Source organism: Haliotis cracherodii, unplaced genomic scaffold (genome assembly GCF_022045235.1).
Source record: "Haliotis cracherodii isolate W230 unplaced genomic scaffold, xgHalCrac1.p SCAF_5, whole genome shotgun sequence".
NCBI lineage: Eukaryota > Metazoa > Mollusca > Gastropoda > Lepetellida > Haliotidae > Haliotis > Haliotis cracherodii.
In genome coordinates, this window is record NW_027266308.1 from 54,223,440 (window position 1) to 54,247,469 (window position 24,030).

The following is a 24,030-nucleotide window of genomic DNA, read 5'->3' on the forward strand; positions in this document are numbered from 1 at the left end:
GCTCTTGGCGTTATGCTACGATCATTCATTCATTGGTTATCGTAGCACTTACACATTCATTAAAATCTTTAGGGACCTGTCATTTTTATTAGAAGTGGGTGGGAGGGTCACCACAAATACGAAAGTCTCTAGGGAAGGGTCATAAACGTAATACATATTTGGGGACGGTCTTGAAAAATAGACATTTCATAAAAAAATATAAAGAGCTTTGCATTTTGTCTTTAGGGGAGGGTCATAAAATAAAGGTCATGGATATGGGGAGGGTCATCCGAAAACATGACAAGCATTAGGAGAGGGTAGTTATTTTGCATACATTAGCGCACCAAAACCCACCCCTCCTGTAATTATATGACTGGTCCATTAAGGCCAGTTATCTTTAGGGTTCGGATGGTGATGCAAGTCACTCCTTCATACTTCATCCCAATGCTCCAGGGGCGGTTGGGTAGTGGTTAAGGCGTTCGCTCGTCACGCCAAAGACCCGGGTTCGATTCCCGACATGGGTACAATGTGTGAAGCCCATTTCTGGTGTCCCCCTGCATGATATTGCTGGAATATTGCTAAAAGCGGCTTAAAACCACACTCACTCACCTAATGCGGCCATATCACAGATCTACATTAGACAGAACACATGCCAGATATCTGAGAGTTGGCCACACATGCAAGTCTTACAAATCTATATTCTATTCAAATCAATATTCGGAACCTGATCCTATTTTCTATCATAGCTTCATTTGAAACTTCCCATCGAGTGAGTGCAATTCAGTTGGAGTCCTAATGTTAGCATCATGTCATTATAATCACACTCCAACTGAAGCTATGTTAGAGAATGGGTCCAGGGTATATATCAATTAGGCATGGAGATTATTTTACACTGGATAATCTAGGATGATTGCTACTGTGTCAAGATATCACAATGCATAAACATATTACACAGCGAGAATTGGAGAAACAATTCTTCAAAGGACACTGCCCAAAATATACACAATCATATTAATGTTACATCAAAGAATATAAGGAAGTCATCAGAAGTTTACATATTCTTTATTAACTAAAATCTTAAATTATAAATCTTATTGTAAGGCCACAATAAACGGATTATATTACAGATGCACACACACTAATAGTGTATCCAATACCGGACAATTTCCACTGGCAATACTCATCCCTGATCCTCATCTAATGCATACTAAACCATGAGACAATGAACTGGACTTTACCCTTAATGATTTCTTGAAATAAACCATGCCATTGAAGTTTCAGAAAAGAGAAAAGGTTTCCCTGGTGACTAAAATCACATGAGATGACAGGTTTTGAAGTTATGTTCACAGGGATGTAAATGTCATAATAGTTATAAATACTAATCAAAATCGTTAAGGACCGGACGATTCTTTCGTATTACCACTGTCATGCCAAGCAGACGAACTAAAGTAATATGAATTGGGTGTAGGGCATGACATATTAACTATAGTTATATGAATGAATAAGTAGTACTTAACTCCTTAAGAAGAAGAATAATAGCCTGATACACTAGACATGCTAGACAAGTATGCAAATACTGGAATATCACAGTGTGTTTGTGTCTCATTGCTACAATATTGAATCAAAATATACCAAGATGTGACATCATAATCATTGATAAACAAACTGAGTATTATCAAAGTGTACAGGCACACCGTAGGATTGCTTCAAGTGATAACCAAACAAAAAATTTAAACAATGTTTAACACTGCAACATGTAACATTGTCAGATAGGGCAACACATTTTATTTTTGTGTTTTGAATAGCAAACATGTTAATCAAGGTCAAAAATTAATTTAATTTAATTCTTCATTAATTGTCATTCCATTTATTGCAGCAGCAGGTAGCAGGATGTAGGTAACATCATTATTTCAAGCGAGGTCCTCTCAGAACTTATTTTTTCTTCTCAACATGTGCTCTGTGGTCGTAGGGTTCAAGGTTGAGTATGGTGGATAAAAAATGTTTTTCATTTTGGGTGAGCTGCATATACAGCTGGTTGGTCAGTGAGAGACAATAAAATAAGAAACATGACCCTGAGAGGATAATGACATCCTACACAGTACTAAAACAACTAAATATGAACCGTGCATTCAACAAGTAATTATATTCAGCAACAAGCAGCTAAATCAGTCATTAATGATCACAACCATGCCTTGAAATTAATTCAAAAAGCGTTGTTGCAATTCACTTTCTGAGCAATTAGATGAACAGCCCCAAGGTCAAAACTTAATGTACCCATAGACATAAAATGCATCAACAGATAGTTTTAACTTTTAGATGAAGTAAAACATGCTTAATACAAAGTAGATGAGGTATAATAAGCATGTTAAGATGGTTCATACTTTAAGATATTTATGGTACTTAAAATGAATTGGATTACTGTACTTGGTCTAAAATAAAAAAATAAAAAGAGAGTAATTAACAGCTTTTGATGACTAAAGGTGACTAGATGCAGCAGCTGTAGCCTGCATCATACCCTGATGTAACGACGGGCGTATACTTGAGCAACCACAGACTCCAAGCTTACAGTCATAGTACTAACAGTGAGTGTGCAAGTTTCACACGCTCATATCACGGTCGGAGACACTAGTATCAGCTTCACTGATCAGAACCAGTACTATTAGAAGGAATCAGAAAAAACTAGCAAATGCACGGCTGAGAGATATAAAAATATGTATAAGGATAAATATATTCATCCAATATTATATTGGTTTATGAAATATTAAAGTTTTTGTCCGTGATTAGATAAGGTCTCCAAGAAATACCAATACTCATTTCCGAACAACAGTTCTGATTTGTCCACCTCTGATTAAAACACTTCATTGGTAATATGATTCTGCTTATCATAGATTACAGTAAATAATGTTCTAGATTAGCAAAATTAATTGAGCATACAACAGATCTCTGGCACTTGTCTTAATATAACTAAATTTGTATCTTTTTCCTTACTCTCTCCATGTTCCGAGCAATGACAGCAACATGTATCGGGGTACAATAAATATATCTGAGTCTAAATCTCAGGCCACCCATGCCGTGTTTCAATAATAAATCTACATTACCCATAACGATGTGTGAAAGTCAGCAATAGTTTCAGCTGAACACACAGAAAAATCAAATCTGAAAATATACATTTCATACAAACAATCGTAACAGGGAGCAAATATCATACAGCTCCAAAACAACTTCCATCATGTAAATTTGTTCATAACATGCTACCGGTAAATGTGTTACTTCTCTGAATATTGGATCGGGGCAGAAAAATATTCCCAACACACGGAGGGGGGTCTTGGGGTAGGTGGGATGGGTGTTTTAGAAGGAGGGAGGAGGAATTAAATGACATACATCAGCATTCTTTGACTTAAGAACATACTGATAATATCAGTCTACAAAAGTGTCCTATTGCTATGAAAGAACGTGAATTTACCAAAAGTTTCCATTTTACCTTTTTTTTTTAATAATATAAATGTACAACTATAACGTGGCAAGTCTAAACAACCTTATTTGGTATTTACCGGTAGTGAAGAAATACTATTATTCCATGATACATATTTCACTCAAGTGCAAAAACACGTATGTCAGAGCTATTTTCAATGATGCTATGGTTTTCAGAGTATAATCATAAAATATTCCAAGAAAATACATAATAAGAGAGCATTGTCTTAAGTTTTCAGAGTATATCCATGGAAATATTCCGAGAAAATACATAATAAGAGAGCACTGTCTTATTCTTGTCAAACATGTTTATCTTATCTCATCTCATGACGTGCATTACTTGAAATATTTGCTGGCAATAAAACATGTGGCCAGTTAATAAATGTAGCACTTTGTGTTAAGCATTACTATGTTTAGCTTAATACTATGTTATCACTACACTGAAACTACAGACAGGAAGGAAAAGTCTACATGTTTTTTTATCAAATTTTATGGGAGTCATCACACCTAAAACACAACACCCACAAGTGTGGGTGGGTAGAGAAGATGGGACAGGTACGTGGGGAGGTGTATGGAGTGAAAGAGATATACTTTACCTTTATAGTACCGAAAACCCACTAACGGGTTTATGATTGTTAAGATGAGCAGCCATATACAAAGCTTCAAACAATATTTCCCTGACTAGCCTAACGGCATTAAATTTCTGTGTAGTAGGACATTCGTGGAATGCCAATGAAGTAGAACATGAGAGGCATTGTATATACAGTGTTCAGCGCAATCATGAAGTAGCTCAGGTACTTGTATGGGAGTTCCACAATGAACTTTTGTTTGGTTTTCGGATCTTTGGGATCCATACTGAGGACGAAACAGAGTGACGCATACACAGTGTTCTTCATATAGTGGTGCAACACAAGGGTGACAGCTACTCCTGACACCAGCCTCATCATGGCGGTTAGGATGGCCTGGTATTGGAAGTTCAGTGAGAAGGGGAGGGAGGCGTCGTTAGGGCTCATGAAGCCTTGGTTGTAGTTTATCCAGCTGCCTAGGAACAGGCCGCCGGTGATGGACAGGATGAGAGTTGTATCGCCACGTGCCGTACTCCACTTGTCCAGTTTTGGATAGAGCAGAGAGAGGATTATGGGTAGAGACAGCAAAATCAAGGGTGACAGCGGATGTGTGACGAGAAACTTGTCGACTGGGTCAACGAAGGGCACGGTGAAGGTCATCACCACGATCGCAAAGAAAAGGCCCGCGATCACATCCTGAAATGTAAAATTGAAAAATACATTATCAAGAATTACATGGTTTTAGCCTTCTGACAGGCAAAAGTTTGAAGTCCTCAACACTTAATGTATAAATTTTCCTATTTGCGTCAATAGTGCTTCGTTCAACTGAGTAAAGATTACTTTATTTCCTGTTATGTTGAAAGAAAGATCTGTAATGAATGATCAAAGGGAGATAACTGACCAGAATGTTGTGCATGCCGAGGTAGATCCGACTGAGGCAGACCAGAATGCACCAGGCTACTGCTACGAGCAGGCCAATAAACATGGAATACTGCAACAGAAACGCAACAATTAGTGCATGTCATCACAAGCAGAAAAAAGACAACCTCTAACTTTCACCCTAAACCTACTGATGTGTTGAACACATCATTTTAAGTATGTGGTACATTTTCATATTTTCAGCAAATTTGATGCCTGCCCAGTAGTTTCTAAATTAATGGTTGCCATAAATCTTACCGAGACTGGTTGATTGACCTCTAACCAACAAAATGAAGACTAGTCATTTAACTTAAACCCTAAAATTTGAAGAAGAATGGCCTTTGGTGTGAATTGCTATCCCATGACTAACCCATCTAACAAGATCTGTAACGAAGGTGGAAGTAGGGTTATCTGTGTCACCTTGTTACTGCACACGGCACCCAGCTCATGAGGCCCCACCAGTAGCCACACCATACACCATTCTACACTACACAACCTTGTTACTGCCCACGGCACCCATCTCGTGAGGCCCAACCAGTAGCCACACCATACACCATTCTACACTACACAACCTTGTTACTGCCCACGGCACCCAGCTCATGAGGCCCCACCAGTAGCCACGCCATACACCATTCTACACTAAACAACCTTGTTACTGCCCACGGCACCCAGCTCATGAGGCCCCACCAGTAGCCACACCATACACCATTCTACACTACACAACCTTGTTACTGCGCACGGCGACCAGCTCATGAGGCCCCACCAGTAGCCACGTCATACACCATTCTACACTAAACAACCAACACACAATGAGGAAACACAGTCTGAATGTACTAGTGTGTGAGTGAGTTGGATTTAACACCGCTTTTAACAGTATTCCAGTTATATCGCAGCGTGTCAGCATAACGTGGGAGGAAAGCCCGAAGTGATGCAGGTCTCTGACATTTACTTCTGTGAAGCTCACGAGCACTGGTATGGTGCTGACAAACCCAGAAACATAATCGGGGCGAACCGGGATTCAAACCCACAATCATAGGTTTTTGGCATGCCCAAGGGACACAACTCTGCACAGCGAATAGCGGCACCTTAGACAACTGGGTCACCCATACCCCTCTAAATGTACTAAGAATAAACGTCAAAGGCTCTGGATCGTTCACATTCATTCAAAAGGATCAGCTAATGTGTTAAGTAATGAATATCTACAGATGAACAAATAGATCTTGTAGACAAGACCATGGCTTGTTAGTTGTCGAAACGCACCAGACAATCCAGTGATTGACATCATCTAAACTAAATTAAATGAGTAGTAAAAGTGGAAATTGAATGGCAAAACTTCAATAAACAAAAGTGAAGTTCATAACAAGCTATAACCATGAAAGTAAACATTTAGTAATGGAGGAATTTAGGAAACATACTGTCTATTGTAGGAACAGAAAGATATTGATAAAATAGTATTAGTTGTTAAATAGAAAAAAAAATGAAGATTAGCCAAAAACATAATTAATTATAAGCTTTAACAAATTAACCATCAACAGCATATGTATACATTAACTGTCGGGTGATGTAATTCACATACATCATGATAGTTAGGCATTTGTTTGGTAAAACATTAGATACTACTCGTCTGTAGATACTTGAGAACAAAAAAATGGCGTGAGATATGGTGTTTGTCTGAGAGGCTGACATGAAAAAAATATAATAATTGATTTAGTATGGCCCACATGGCTCAAATAAAGACCAAATAGCGAAGGAAAGACCCTCTGGCTCTCTGTCATTTTCACACCATCATAAACCTATTTTCAAAGCAGCAAAGAAAGTATCCCCAGGGGAGACGCGTACCATTAAGCAAATTGCTTCAGGCAACCTAGTATCACTCGAATGTGTCATTCCCACAGACCATGGTCAGGCGACACCACAATGCTCCTGTATTCCAGACAAAGCTACTCCGGCTGCCTCTGGTGATTCTCCATGGCACACAAACACTAATGGCGGGCCATGAGTCCTTGAAATAATCTAATATCATGAATCATATGATAAATAGATTTTCACCGACACAGATTGTCCTATTGTTTGTAATTGGTTGGTTGGTTTGTTGTTTAACGCCGAACTCAGCAATATTCCAGCTATATGATGGAGGTCTGTAAATAATCGAGTCTGGACCAGATAATCCAGTGATTGACATCATGAGCATCGATCCACGCAATTGGGATCGATGACATGTATCAACCAAGTCAGCGAGCCTGACCACCCGATCCCGTTAGTCGCCTTTTACGACAAGCATAGTCGCCTTTTACTATATTGTTTGTAAAATAAGTCTTGTTTGTTTGTTGTTTAAAGCCACACTCAAATATATTCCAGCTATATGACAGTGGTCTGTAAGTAATCAAGTCTGGAGCAGACAACCCAGTGATTGGCATCACATGCATAGATCTACACAATTGGGATACGACTACGTGCATCAACGAAGTCAGCGACTCTGACCACCCAATCCCGTTAGTTGCCTCTAAGTAAAGCATGGGTGGCAGAAGATCAATTCTAACCCAGATCTTCACGGGTCTTGACCAGTAAGTGAAAAGGCAAGGAGGAAGCATTGAAATGAAAAATTCAGAGGGATTAACATATTGTTGATGAAATCTTACATTACAAAATCAAATTCTGTTCTGGTTTTTTTTCTTATTTCTCTGTTTTAAATTTGTACAACATAATAATTTTAGTACTGGTCTTATGTAGAATAGACCTAGCTAGACTTGCCTATGTTGTCATCTTGACTGATTTTGAAAAAAAGATTAATGCAGACATTGCCCATGTCATGCAATGTGCAGGACTATCTGCATTTCCTATCTGACATACAAGGGCCATGTGACTGGAGGTGTGGAACAAATATCCATGAAATATGACATGTTAATCATATTGCTATTTCAAAACAAAGTATTCCAATTGATATACTGCACTGCACTGCAAGACTTGATTAGAACATGTAATTTCAATGGTGCATAAGTGGGAAGGTTTAGGGAGTAACACACTGTTCCCCACTGTTGTGTGCAAATCACCATGTTAACGAGCCTAGAGGAGGTAAACACTTAATGCCTAGATCCAGTTACAGAGCTTTCACTTTCAAAGTTTCACGAGTACAGCTGCTTTTCACACAATGTTGGCAAACAGACAAACCCAGTTATACTGCCAGGTTAATTCTAACATTGTATGCCACATATTTTTAGTCCGGACATCTGGGCTAGAACGTATAGAATATCTGTGCTCATTTACAAATAGACTGGTATGAATATGAACATGATTATCTTGAACCACTTTAACTGCAGCACATGGACATGTACCTAGTAGGGAGCAGACGGGTAACTCGGGTACCTGGGTTGAGTGGGTCTTGAGTAGGACCCGGGTACCCACAGGACTACCCGTCCCCATGGTTAGTCACATGACAGAGCTCCAGATAAGCTTTTACCCATGCATTTTAAAATCATTGGGTATCAGTAATTCTATCTGGGTATTCAAATTTCTGTTACCCACTAGTTTTTACACATGTGGGTATTTAAGTTAAATATTTAAAAACACTATTCATCTAGTCCCTGCAAACTGGTGTCGTGTGGGTTCGAGAACTTTATAGGACTCAAAAATACCACGATACTTCCACAAGAAAGTGTTATGGCAAATGATCGTGATGTAACTGTCATCGTGGAGTTTGGGAAGGTTGACGGAATGCCCGTTTATAATTTAAAATAAGTTACTGATTTGCTAATCGAATACGCAGGGTTACTTCACAATATTTTGATGATATGCACAAGTTCAATTTTTGTAGCTTATCTTTAACGTTCATTATGTATTTGATACGCTTTGATTTTATTTTACTGCGTATTTCTGCATTTCTGATGTGTGTTTTACGCAGATACGCAGCTTATCTGGAGCTCTGTACGGTGTTAGAAATTGGCACTAGTTCTATACGCCTTGCCAAACTTCCCTACAGTTGGCTGTCATAAGGACCAGTAGATTTTTGCCCTAAAACTCTATGGTTACACTACAAGTCACTAATGTTCCCATTTCTTTCTGACTATGCACCCATTCCTCTCGACTTTTATATATTTGAATTAAGATGCATGAACTTCATGCAGTAAACGTCAGTGTATGCATGACCAGATCGCTTAATGTGTATCTAAATACATTTTGCTAGGGCTACGGTCAAACTTTTCCAAATCGGACAGTTTGTGCCTATCTCTAGATATCTACAGGGGGTATCCGCGTAGGATCGGGTAATAGGGTGGTGGGTACCCAGGTAGTTAATTTGGACTCATCCCAGCCCTAGTACCTACACAGAAATCACTTTTACAAACTATACTCGTGTAGCTTCGCCAAGTGGTGACCATTTCTTCACCTTGGACTTTGTATCCACACTAAGCTGACACACAATGAATATAGGGCTTAGAAACAATTGTCACAGTATTCATCCCATGGAATTGACAATTTCAATTTGCTTGGATACGAATGAACTTTGGTTCTCTTTCAGTGCTTCATGGTCACAGACTATTTGCATGGTTAAAGCATCTTCCCGAGGCAAGTGCGTCCACTAGCCTTTTTATCAAAGTCTTGTTTTCACCCTTGCCACATCAAGTCAAACTTTCCCGTGCTAAATATGATTGGACTATCTCACATGTTGATAGTCCAGTCAGAGAACGTTTCACAAATTCAACATACACGAATTGTACGCCTCCGCATGAAAGTAATTTGTCACTACCTGTCTTTGTTGAAACAAATATGTCTTTTCCATCTTTTAACCCCCCCCCCAAATTGCCTATGTTTTTTGTGTCAGGGATGATATTGCAAATGTTTTCGTTAGCTGGTTGACTGGGTTGTCGTCTATGGTAGTTGCCATCTTCGTGAAGCTATACAAGATAAGAACAACGATCTGATTGGATATCGCGTTTTCACTGCAAGGGGCACAACTCGTGATCTACACGAGGTGGCGCCAGGGTTGAGCCAAGAAAAGTGTCCTTGAAGTGGCAAGGGTAGAAACTTGGCTTTGATAGTATAGTGGACACGCTTACTTCAGGAAGATGGGTGAAAAGCAGTATTAGAAATATACTCTTACTACATATGTTTGGGGTAGACACCATTGGTCAAATCGGACTAGTCTTGAATTCAAATCGGACTAGTTTTATATGTAAAATAACTATATTTGGGGACAAATTAACTAATCCCTCTTGAATTTCACTGGTCTTGGAATTAAGGGCTGGTGGCCTTGTCTAACCATATAGGTCAAACAAACACAGACCTCAAACTGATCTACAGAAATGGGAAAACCCATTAGATTTGCATAAAAACAAATAGGGTAGATAGACACGCCTACTAGTCTTTTAGTCCAAGACTAGTAACAATCAAGACAGACTAGTTTTTTTCTCTCCAAAAATCTTATTATTTTACACGGCAACTAATCCAAAATGAGCTGCTGACTAGAGGGACATGACATGGTGTCCAACCCTGGTCCTATAACAGGGATAAACACTATCATGTCCACATAGCAAAGGGCAGATTATTCTGGAACTATTCAAATGATTATGATGGAGCCCACAGCACAGAGCAGCAAGTTCTGGGAGTGGATAACCTCAACGCCCGACATCATAGTACCACCCTTTCACATCGTCTTTTTGTTTAACACCCAATGCAGCAATCGAGTCTGGACCAGACAAACCTGTTATTGATATCAACAATCATCTCATGCCTTGAGGGAAGCATGACACACAATCAGTCACCCAGCCTTGTAACAGATCTACTTAGATGCATCTTTAGCAGCTGGCAACCTATTTAGACTAAGTAGTAAGAAATAGAAAGAAACAACTTCATTTAAATTGAAAAAGAACCCCAGTGTTTTTGGAGATTATGAACCTGTAGAAAATCTAAACTTGCATCATCTAGGGCTATATCATTACAGAAGGGCTGGGCGGAAGGGAAAATAAAATGGTTCAGGGATTCTTGTTTGTTTGTTGTTTAATGCTGCACACAGCAATATTCCAGCCATATGGCAGCAATCTGTAACTTGTAATCAAGTTTGAACCAGACAGTCAAGTGATTGACATCATGAGCATCGATCTACGCACTTGGGATACGATGACATGCATCAGTGCATCTGACCACCCGATCTTACGGCAAGCATGGGTTGCTGAAGACCTATTGGCTACCCGCATCTTCACAGATCGGTCCAGGGACAGTGAGACAGACTAGAGACCTATTCTAACCTGACATTCCTGCAGGGTAACTTGTCACGTACACACATAATGGAAGGTCTCAGCAGTGTCAGTGTGGACTCACTGTACTAGTGATGGGAGGTTGTCAGTATGATGGATCACCATGACAATGGATCACCCTATGACCAGGATGAGGTAGCTAATGTTTCACTTCCCTTGACTCATGACCAGCCCATGACGGTTTCGCTTGACACAGACACCCCTCCCTCACTTCATGTACAAATATTTCATTGCTACTGGATTTGTTTTGTTTTTATGGTCCAATATACCGTAGATGATTTAAGTTGGCTATTTATGTACGGTTGGTTTGATCTAACCCTTCATCACAATAATAACTGTACGTTACAGTGAGATGAAATACAGGAAATACTACAGGATTTTAAAAAAAAAATCAGCACTTAAAAATAACATAGTTCAAATTACCAGGACTACAGCAACCATAACACTGAAACAATATGAAGTACTAACAAGTGTACAGTGTTCATTCTGGAGGCCAGTACTGCTCCACTGCCGCATCGATTTCAATAACAAGGAAGAATGATGCAGTAGGGGCATGGTTTCCAATACAAACAAATTTCATATCATAAAAATAACATGCACTTAGCATAAACACTTGTCAACGTGCTCCACTTGCAAGTATCTTGACATCGAAAATTTAGTAGTTTGCATACTACGCAAAGATTACAAAGATTCAAAACAGATGTGACAATTGCATTCTTATTACTTTGCAAAACATATAATAGAGAAATATTATGCAATTTGCAATTCAAGCAAAAGCTCTTTGACTACCACAGTCCAATTGCAAACATTCGATTTCTCAGAACAGGCAAAGGACGGGATGATGACACGGCAGCTCTGCTGCTGCTATTGGCCTAACAACACCTAAGAGAGTTTGTTACAAGAAAACCTGTTACCTGCCCCTGACCCCTGCTTTATTGAAAATAACCCCACTTTTATGCCAGTGTCTTCTGCAGCCAGACGGAACAATGTATAGTCATGGTGGATGTACATATTATTCCATGACACACGACCAGATTGATTAGCATAAGTCAATACAAATAGATCAAATAGTCCTAAACTTGTCCCCGTAAAAATGGAAGGGTCTGGTCACCATACTATCTGGCACGGTGACTCATAGTGCTTGTATATATTTCTCCCTGGGTCGATGACCTGACAATCACAGTACTCCAGAACTGATCAACAGCTTCTATAGTGGTTGTTTGGCAACCCCCAATGAAATGATTTCTAATAAAAGAATGTACGAGACACAGCAAGTGGTCGTCATTGTAATTCAGTGCAGTGCTGAAGCCCCAGTTATGTACGCCTGTTGACAGAGTAGAGCCACAGCTCAGGTATTGATCCCAGCTAAACCAAGCTTGTATGGTGTATTATATACTGCCCTATATCTTGGTAATAACTTATTTTCATAGAAATAGCAAGTGTATATATGTCACTGGTACCCTTGGCTGCCCCAACTGTAGGAGTTATTGAAGCAGAGGACCTCTATGGTATTCTAAAAGCTCACTTACAACCATCACACAGTCTTCATATATCAGCGATAGAAACAGCTTAAGTCCACTAGTCCGTATAACGATAACAATAGCAAAACACTTAAAAAGGGCAAAAATCTACTGGTCTTCATGACACCCAACTGTAAGGAAGTTTGGCAAGGTGTATAGGACTGGTGCCAATTTTTAACGCTGTATATACTATATCTGTGTATTTCTTTGACATAATGGAATAAGGGGAGTAGCACTGATCACCAAAGAGCTAACTATGTAATCAATAATTTGTGTCATAACAACATGTAACCATGGACACAATGTCATAAACATACCAAACTAGAAGTAGTTAAGAAACGTCAACTTGATTTCATTTCTCATTCCTCAGACTATACATTCCAAATTCTGTCTTCCCTGTAACATAGATACTAGAACAATGGCAAGACACTTTACAAACCTATATCAATTTGATAACCATCTTGTGGTTTCAAGAGATGTCAAATATGTCTAAATTGTAGCTTGATATAGTATTTTTCATTACACAGACTATACATACGAAATCCTTACAAATAATGTGGATTTCCCTGTAATGTAGTCCCTAGAACAATCTTAAGACAGTTTTCGAAACCTTGGTCACCCTGACAACCAATGTCACACTTCTGCTTGATCACGAACCTCTTCCGATAGATCCAAAATGTACCTGATAGTGAATGGGCTATCGACAACATACCATAACACAAGTTCATGAGAATCAAGACGTATAAATTGGCAAATGAAACACAAGTTCTCAAGATCTTGCTACAAATGTCAACTCTGATGTAGAAATAATGAGATGTGTGCAGTGAGTGGAATAACTACGGGAGACAGAACATACTTTGTCTTTGTTATCATGTCTAAATTATGTCATGTCAAATCTACCCAAAAATATATTTATGTTTACATTCAAATTCTGTTGCGTTTTCGTTATTATGATTATTGTCCTAAATCAAATAAATCAATTCAACACTTCAGTTGACACACAAGTATCCCCGTGTTATGGGTCTTCGGACGCTTAAGAAAAATTTATAGTACCAGTTTACTCACTCACTTTCAAAAGATGACTTTATCTTAAAAAGAGGCCATCATCTGAGTATTTACAATGCCACACCCCTTGTTACAACATGAGTAATAGCGATAACCATAGCCGTCAAAAAATGTATGATTGGTTGTTGTTGGTTGGTTGGTTCTTTAACGCCACACTCAGCAATATTCCAGCTATAGGATGGCAGTCTGCAAATAATCGAGTCTGGACCAGCGATTGATATCATGAGCATCGATCTACGCAATTGGGATTGATGACATGCATCAACCAAGTCAGCGAGCCTGACCACCCGATCCCGTTAGTCGCCTCTTACGACAAGCATAGTCGTTTTTTACGGCAAGCATGGGTTGCAATAGACCTATTCTATCTCGGATCTTCTCTTGATGTCCGAAAAACCTATGATCAAACGATACTAGATACTAATACAGTGTAGGATATACCAACAAGTAGTGAAAAGCCCTAAATAATATTTGTTTTATATCAGTATATCTATATGAAGTGATTACAAACACATGGGGCATGTTAAGCCAAATGAAAACTGTTGCTTCTTTATCTGACCGGTAATTATTTTACTCTCAGGCCCTACATGACCCTTTGATGACGCCACGCCCTAAAACGTATGACAAATTACAAGTAAGACACGCATCAGTGATGTAGTATGGTAAATACACTTAAAAGGTATTGATTGTATTCAAAGATCATTTTGTGTGTGGACAAGTAATAAGTCTGACACAAATCTGAAATATAGACATAAATATTAGGTTGCATTTTGCAAAAACAGGTTGCACTAGTGCATGGTTTATAAAGCTAAATCATGCCCTGGATATGATCACTCGCAAAACAGGCGATACATATCGCCGCTGGCCAAAGTTCAAGGCAACATGTCTCTAGGTCAGTATTGCAGCAGCAGCAGCAGCGGCAGCACAGTCCACGACAGCTGGATGGGACACCCTTAATGTTGGTCACAACATTAGCATTTGATAATTGTCAATTACCTGGCCTTTTTCTATGTTCTTAAACATTGTCTGCCCTTTTTTTTGTCTGTTTATTGTTTCCATTTGTAACACATGCTGAATGTTTACATGCGGCCGATGAGCTGTTTGAAAATGGATACTGTTCTAATTGAAAGTAATAATTTCCACACAAGTATTATTACTTGCTAACATTGTACATTCTTAATTGTGAAATTAAATCAGTTTGGTTGCATCAAATACATTTTTCAATTATTGTTACCATTTTTTCATAGTCTCAACAGTTGGAATTATTTTTTATCTTGAATGTGAATCGTAACAGAAGTGGTCCCAAATGGGTTTCAGTTCAAGTAGTTTGTCTGAGAAGCAAAATCACACAAAGTGAGCATGAATTATATAATAGGCATGAATACTTTATAGTGGTGGTCAAATACCCACTTCTCTCAACCCTTGACCTATTTAGTGTTGATATTACCACAAGTGGCCAACTCTTTAGACAACATTTAGTCAAACCAACTACTACATGGCTTATTCTGTTCTAAAGGTTTTGTATTAACTAGTCTGGGAAAACAGTTCCTCTTAATTTTCGTTACTCGGACTCACAGACTAGTGACGACCTCTAACCCTGTCTAACTAATTACTCAATGACATAAACAGTTCATCTGCAAACCACCAAATATGTGAAACTTTTTCAGGTTAAAACATTCGAAATAATCATGTCATCAGTTTCTAACACATTTTTCCATGGTAATATTAGTTGGTTTGGCTTAAATTTACACTGTTGATAGTACTTGTTAGTTATCACAGCAAACAATCTCATTAAAATCAGATCTTAGTTCTCGCTACCGCTAAACAAAGATCTGAGGACATTCCATTACAGGTCACGTCAGACCGACCTTGCGCGACTTTTGACTGACCAATGGAATGAAGGTAGTTTTCTTGTGCTTTACGGCACTAATTTCAAATTGGGGACTACGCTTCAACACATATTTTGACAAATTCTCGATTACAAATTTGAAACCTGAACAAAAGAACATTCTGGAATGGCTAATAGATGGTCTAGATTGTATTCATTCAGTCGTTAAACCCGTAACTATCGTTCGGAATACCCCGTGTTAAAGTTTTCAAGGTTGTATGATTAGAAATCAAATTCCGACTGTCACTTTCATGATCTGGTAAGTGACGCTCTGATTGGTCGGATGAAAGTACGTTTTGACGTGACCCCTAATGGGATGTCTTCAGATCTTTGTTTAGCGGTAGCAAGAACTAAAGTCTGATTTTAATGAGATTGCACAGCAAGTGAGAGAGTTTTGGTTTAACACTGACTTTTTACAGAATTCCAGTTTCTAGTATATCACAGTGTGTCAGCTTAATGTGGAAGGAAAGCCTGAAGTGAAGCAGACATTTAACATTTTGTTGAAACAAATGATGTATGGTTGTGGACAAACCTTGAAACATAATCTGGGCAAACAGGGTTTGAACCCACAATCATAGGTTTCTGGCATGCCCAAGGGAAATAACTCTGCACAACGAATTGTGGCGCATTAGACAACTAAGCCATCAGTGCCATGAAAGTAAAAGGAAACTGACGTCTAGTTTGTTGATTTGTTTGATACAGTACTGGCCTTCTAAATCCAGGATCAATATATCAAACCAAGCATGCTGCTTTACATTGGCAACCTGATTAAACCTACCCATACCAAACGTGAACATGAATAATTGAGGAATTGATTAAATGTCTAAGATATCTCTAATTTCAGATTGAAGTTGACAGCCATCCCAGTGTTTTTCGGCAAGATAAAATATACAGTTACTATGCAGTGAAAGAACACTGCATCATAAAATGTGCAAGATCAAATTTAATTTTTTTACAGATTCTCCCTGAGAGATGCAGGAGGCAAAATTAACAAAAATTTAAACAGTTTTCAGGAATTTGGTGTTGTTTCTTAAACATATTTTTTTAGAGTTTTCAACAAAACACATGCAGACTGAAGTTCAATATGAGCATATTTGTATTCAAAAAGTGTTTTACTGATTAGCCTTCCTTACCTCTTTAAACGTAAACAAAACATGATCTAGGGTTTGTTCTGGCCGAATAAATCCCAATAAAAACCCTGTAATCAAGGTTTTAGATTATAAAGAGATACTGTTTCCGAAAAAATTTGCAGCAGCATTCAGCTTCTAACAGAACATATTCCTACTCTGTAGGGCATGAGCTGTGCAGAGCTTGCAGACATTTTTGTTGTCACATGTTAATACTTGCGTGCACATAAGTGGGTGTGTAGTAGTATTGGAAATCAAAAGGGATTCCATCATCAGTTGTTTCTTATGATTATAATTAGTTACCATGGTTACTCATGTTTCATGTTTTTCCCAGACTTTAGCTGCTTTATCGTGTGTATATTGCTTGAGCTATTCAGGACTTAATGAACCATACAGTTGTAATTCAGTCAAGGACTCGTCAGTGATTGTTGATTTCGTATAGCAATCTGAGAAAATATACCAGAAGCAATGCCCCAGCTGATCAGTCATCTGACCATTGTTGAGTGAGTGAGTTGGATTTAAAGCCGCTTTTAACAGTATTCCAGTTATATTGCGGTGTGTCAGCTTAATGTGGGAGGAAAGCCCGAAGTGATTCAGGTCTCAGACGTTTACCACTTCGGTGAAACCCACGAGCACGGGTATGGTGCTGACATACCTAAAAACTTAATCGGGGTGAACCGGGATTCGAACCCACAATCATAGGTTTCTGGCATGCCCATGGGACGCAACTCTGCACAGCAAATCGCGACACCTTAGACAACTGGGCCGGCTGTGTCCCCCTGACCATTGTTTAAGCTTATCATATATATGAAACAACAGACATTTGACCTTATGACTTTTGAGAAGCTGTTGATGTGGATCCAGATTAACTGCTCATAATTATAACTGGAATACTACTGATGCCTACCAATGATTTCAATTATTAAACAAGCTTCAAATGATTTGTGTGAATGTAACAAGTATTCCTTAATCAATTACATCAGAATATACAGCGGAGAACTTATGTTACGCTGTTCAACAATATTACAATGTTTTAACAATGGCCGTCGGTCACCGGTCAATTTGACAGATGGTTTGTTTAAGTAGTCATACATTTGAGCAATAGAAATGGTAAGCAAGGCATAACATGTTTCATAATTTCATAATTTAAAAGTAAATAGTAAGGATTAGTCCTACTTACGTTATAAATTTAAAAAACAATGCACAGCCATCAAAAATCGTACTTGAAATTCTGAGCAATGCGTGTCTTTGCTTCATACTTTCTGTATCATAGGGAAATGTCATCAGGAACCATTGTGACTTAGTCAAGCACTTTTCTCATTGCGCTGTTCATTGGCAATATCGTATATATTTTGCCAATTGGCCTTCGTGAACGATGTCCAGACAAAATTTTATATTTTGTTCATTTTACTTATTTACTTTTGCTATTGACTTCTTACAGTTCTTGAGTCCAAGCCAGTGACCTATGTTATCCCCAAAACTAGGGCTGCAACGAATACACTATGAGGCGAATACGATTCATATCACGAATAGAGGGTAACAAATACGAATATTAATTCACAATTACAATAGCAAGTCAGCAGTTTATGTATTATTTATTATATACAGTGAAACAATAACATAATTTATTTGACATGGTTTGTTAATTATTAATAAATTATACATTTATATACTGCACTTATCCAGGTACTAGTATCTGCTCAAATGCGACAATGACCAGTCAAAACAATACTATCAAATTAAATATTATTAGAGTGTTGTCATTGAAAGAAATCTAAGCATATAATATGTTGTTATGGATATTTTTAGGTACAGGGTATGTAAATATACATATAGCATATTTATAAATATTTGATTCTAGTGGCCATGAATAACGAATTCAATTCATGAATTGCAACGGTTTGATTCACCGAATACGAGAGTGAATCGTAACAGCGCTACCCAAAACCCTTAATGACTATGTTTGGTTACTTTGCTGAGCTGCATCCAGCAATATTCCAGCTATATGAAGGCGTTCTGTAAATCATCAAGTCTTGACTATCTGATCATTTTAGTTGTTTCTAACGACAAACATAGGTTGCATGGGACCTGTATTCTTAAAAGTGAATTAAATGTCTACAGAATTTAATATATGTGAAAGGAATAACAACAATACCTACATAAGAATCTTGAACACAATGTGTAGCCCCATTTCACCTCACATAACACTATCATGTCTCATGCAACATGTGGGTTTGACTGTGAACAGAACTGATTGTAAGAAGTGAAGTAAATGTTAATGAAATAAATCACATTAATGACTACCCTCATGTTACTATTTTTGTAATTTCCCATTTTCACTACTCAAGACACCAGAAACCTATACAATGTTAGGCTTAGAGAACATCACCTAGCACAATAGGGGTGATAGATAGAAGCTGTCATTGAAACATGAAGTAGGTTTATTTAAGCAGTAGTTATATAATGGGACAATACTTCCTTCAAAACCAACTAATTGATAGTATGCCACACGCTGTGGGTTCAGGCTGAAACGACACCTCAACAATACGGCAATGATTTCATCAGGTGAAAACGGCTATTGATTGTGGAACAAAACGGCACAAGTAATATATATGTTTTTTTATATTTATATATATCCTCATTATTGTCACGTGTCTCTATTTACAAAAATCATTGTCATATTGTCACAATTTCAGCTTGACATAGAGTTATTTTGAGTGAAGGTACTTAAAACTTTAAAGCGTGTACAATATTTACACAATAGGTTTATTTGCGCCTCACAATCAGTGTCGGCAGAGTAAATTGGAGGAGAGGCTAATTTCTTATAAAAATATGGTTTAAAAACATAACAATTTACAATCATTTGTGACTGCATGTGAATCTGAGGTTTATCTCATTTATTTCCTGTGTTTAGAAGCCAAGTTAAATAAAAAAGTAATGTGCTGTTTTCGCCTCACAATGGTAGCCGTTTACACTTTGACGGAGGTTCCATTTTCACCAATCGATGCCATTTCCTTTTTTGCCAAAACCCCACGCTACACAAATCCTCAACTGACTACGAATTGCAAACTACTATGATATAAGTTAATTATGAATTCATGTACCATTGTAATATGTATACATGCACTTCATCTGTACATGGACCAGTGGCCTTCATAAGAATAAAAGACTTGACTTGACTAACTAAACATTTGCTAAAGCACCCCATTAGTTGAGTTCTGTGGCTCTTTCTTTATGCTGAGTCAGCCCGTGAAACCCGGCTATTTGTAAAAATGGTGAAGACGTCAGTCTTTGAAGAATATATAACAAAATGGAAAAATCTGCTTTTAAAAGATACATCTGCACGAAACAACAGAAAGAATAAACTGAGAATTTATAAACAATACAAAAAAGAGTATTCCTCAGAACAATATCTAAAATACCCACTCTCCCGTGGCCACAGAAGTGCCTATGTCAAGTTCCGTTGTGGGGTTGCTCCTTTACGTGTAGAAACGGGGCGCTACGAAAATATACCTTTTAGTCAACGTTATTGTTTTAACTGTACAGATAAAGTGGAAGACGAAATACATGTTCTTTTATCTTGCCCCTTATACAAAGATGGCAGAGATTTACTTTTTTAACAGTGTATTCGTACTGTGCAGAATTTTATAAGCAAACAACCCAGTGAGAAGTTTTTATGTATTTTATCCAGCCTGGACCTTAGCTTTTATTCTTCCAAAGCCTGCCATGAGATTTTAAGAAAGAGACGCCAGCTTTTACAGCAATAGTGTTTTATGTGTGTACATATGTGTTTTAATGTATTGTATTGTTGTATATATTTTACTTAAGTTTTAAAGTCTCTCATAAAATGCTAAGCGATTGGTCGTGTACAATACATGTCTTAATTCTTAATTTTATATGCATGTATCCCCACGAGTGAGATGTAAATAAAATCTTCTGTCTGTCTGTCAACCTGTTAACTACTAAAATATAAACAACAAAATAAATTACTGTATACCACATGCTACACGTGTCATCACCAACTAACCCAAGCTACCCCATTAGCATGATTAGAATGATCAATAACTGTACTTAATTTTGTTTTATTATTTTCACAAATAACGCTTGTAGAGACATTTTTGTGCAACATGCAGAAATCCATGGTCCACTGACAGACCGTCATGCCTACGGGTGACCCCCTCTCAGATGGCTTTCCCGTCTCGCGTACACCTTACGTCCTCTACTGATTAGTGAGTCTTGTGACTGTTCCTTCACGCTCTGTCAACCTGTTGAGTACTATATTTAGACATCAGGCGAGTGGGTGATAACTTACCTCATATCTCCCACTGGTGAATATAAGCATCGAAAGGGGAATGGCTGTCCCAACAATTGCATGAGTCGAAGGCATTCCGTACTCGAGTTCATATCGAGTTTCCAGTCGAACGACGGGTGGGGATTTGGGGCGTGGCAAACGCACGATATCCTTAGTTGCCTGTCCAAAATACATGCATATACACCAGACTAGACATATTCTCCGGGCAACATAGGAGTCAAAATTCCAAAATGAGAAAGAATAAAATAGCATATAAAATGTAGCATTTCCAAGCTGTGCCCCGAAGGAAAATACATAGTACAAGAGGGCGTTTTCGATGCGGAAAGGCACCGTACCGGTACGAATCACACCGTTCACTGCTCTCTTCTTGCCTTTATCCGTAATTTCGTGGTTTTTCACAACACCGTTCCTGTGTATGACTTGTGAATCCGAATCTTGGTTTGTGTGTGATTTAGTGTCTACAACTTCGGAATCCATTTTACGACCTGTATTGGAACAAACACCATTTACAAGCGAAGATTTCCCACCCGGAAAGGCGTCTGGAGAAATGCCATTCGGGTGCTGGGATATATTCCCATTATGCTTGTTTTCGTCTTTTAAATTGACTGGATCAGGTGCGTGGATGATACCACATGCCTTTTGGAATCTTGCCACCACCTCCGGATCACTGGTGTAAGACAAAACACGCCGAAGAAGTGACATATCGGCTGATTTCTCCTGGAATTTGGACCTGTCCTATCTCAACTGCCGGTCCACTTCCTCAACGAAGGTCGAATATAGAAAGGGCGGGTAACTCTCGTACCACGTGCTGTACCTGTGCGATTAAAACATTAATGTCATGATATAGAACTCTTATCGCATACTAATCATTATAATTGGATATGAATAAACATGTGCAAGCTCATCAGATTGCAAAATGGATTTGATTTAGGACAGTTAACCTTTAGAATCGAAACATAGTTTGTTAAACTGTTATATTTCAATTATTACATTTCACCAGATATTTATAAAAACATTATTGAAAGAAGCGTACTGACAATCACAATTTGAACACAGAAAACAAATCAAGCAAACGCGATTCTTTCCTCGATTTCGAAATGATGGTCATATAAATGCCTTTGACAATGGTTAGACCAGGTGTACTTTCAAGGATGACACATTCTAGTCGTTGATTCATGTCTACGAGCTGTTACACTTTTTTTGTATCTAAAAGAAATAACTATTCTGTTTCTCTGCCAACAGTTCCATATTTTCACTTAAATAAAATATGAACAAGGATTGTTTTCTTCGCTTTTCAAAATCGCATTTTAGAAATTTGCTTAATTCGTTACGTTTATTCAAACAAACTTCAAATAAATCTGAAACAAAAAAATGAAATAGTTCTTCTAGAAACTTATTTGCGGTTTCAACAACTGTTGAAAGTAATTTATTTTAAAAGGAAAAAAGTCATAGCTGCCCGGTGTTTGTGTTTTTTAACATAAAAAGAAGCACACACACATACTAGGTTTAATAACTTATCCACATACGTGAATATGTGTCGAGGGACTTTCTTACTGCACGTGATCCCCGCTCTAGTAAACTAAATAACGGAAAACAATAGTCATGGTTACAAATAAATCATTCACGCTTAAGAACGCACCTCGTATTTTGTAAACCTCCAGATCTGTGTGTTGATTTCTCTACAAATATCCCAATCCGTCCATCCAGTGCTGTTGTACTCCTGGTCAGGCTTCAAACACGGCCATTTGGGCGAGTGTCCCAAGCACGAGATCTCGGCTCCAGCTAATGTGTGTCAGAAATGGAAACTGATTGTTGTCGATATACATGTGGCCCTGTCAGCTGATGATGTAATAGTGGACTTCGGGCTAGTCGCTAGGCAACTTGAATGTCAGGTTAACGGAGTCAAAGTTCACTTATAGAAACCAACTGGACTTTTGATGGTATGCAGCAGGCCAATTATGTAGGAGAAGTAGTGCACATATTTTTCATAACAGTGGGAACTGACAGGTCGAAATGAACAACATGTAGTCGCATTATTAAGTTAATAAAATATATTATATTGAAAATAAATCGAATGCAATCTTTTAGTTTTTCTATGTATAGGATGGTGAACGGTGTTTGCGTTTTGCATTGTTACTCTGTTGGCAGATCCATTAATTAAACAATGTCAAAACATGGATAGGTAATGAAATGTATTAGTAAAGATACCGTTAGAGTAATCTGACTTATGACCAGTAAACAGAGGTCCAGGTTTATACAATGTGATATATGGTTATAGAGTGAGGTAATACATCCGTGAAATACAAACAAACAAAACCACAAAGACGATATACAAGAAAACATTACTAGTTTATCAAGGAACTGTTACGACGCTTTGTTTTGAGATTGTAAAATGATCGTCATTTAACCTGCTTGACACAAGACGTACGTCTGTGATAAGCCATTCATTGTTCTATTAACTGTTAGTCAATGTAGGGAGGCGCAGTGGATCAAGGCCTGCTTACATAATCACTTAGCTCTCTTCATCTGTTAGTTATGTAACGCAGCTCGCATTGTACACAACATCATATAGTGTTATTGAAATATGAATACACTTTTCTGTTTTTGTTTCTTAAATTGCCGGCAGGATGGATAGTTGGATAACATTTGACGTCACATCAGCAAATTTTACCGCGTAGTCGTTGGTATAGAATATTAGTTACATGGTCCTCTCGGTTAGAGTTAATCTGGGCATATAGTTAACCCCTTCCTTGGATTAAGACAAATTATGGTAATTCCTTGGATTAAGACTAATTATGGTAATGAATCGACAGTAACCAATAAAGGCACAAACTAGAACTGGAACATTAATTAGGCATTAGTATGTGTAAATCGTTTTGGATCACCGGAGTATATCTTCTTTGTGCTTTGGTTTGTTTTTGTTTTTTTCACGCATGTAC

The 24,030-nt window shown here is 38.1% G+C and overlaps 1 protein-coding gene across 1 annotated transcript; it reads right to left on the reverse strand.

The window, feature by feature from the left end:
• Positions 1 to 1,026: 1,026 nt before the first annotated feature.
• LOC139442897 (sphingosine-1-phosphate phosphatase 1-like) lies at positions 1,027 to 22,877 on the reverse strand. The gene is made up of 4 exons (XM_071223805.1): positions 22,731 to 22,877; positions 21,092 to 21,905; positions 4,918 to 5,007; positions 1,027 to 4,712 (listed from the first exon to the last, which is right to left on the reverse strand). The coding sequence occupies exons 2-4, from the start codon at positions 21,791 to 21,793 to the stop codon at positions 4,146 to 4,148; spliced, it is 1,359 nt and encodes a 452-aa protein (XP_071079906.1). The 5' UTR covers positions 21,794 to 21,905; positions 22,731 to 22,877; the 3' UTR covers positions 1,027 to 4,145.
• Between the last annotated feature and the right edge of the window lie 1,153 nt (positions 22,878 to 24,030).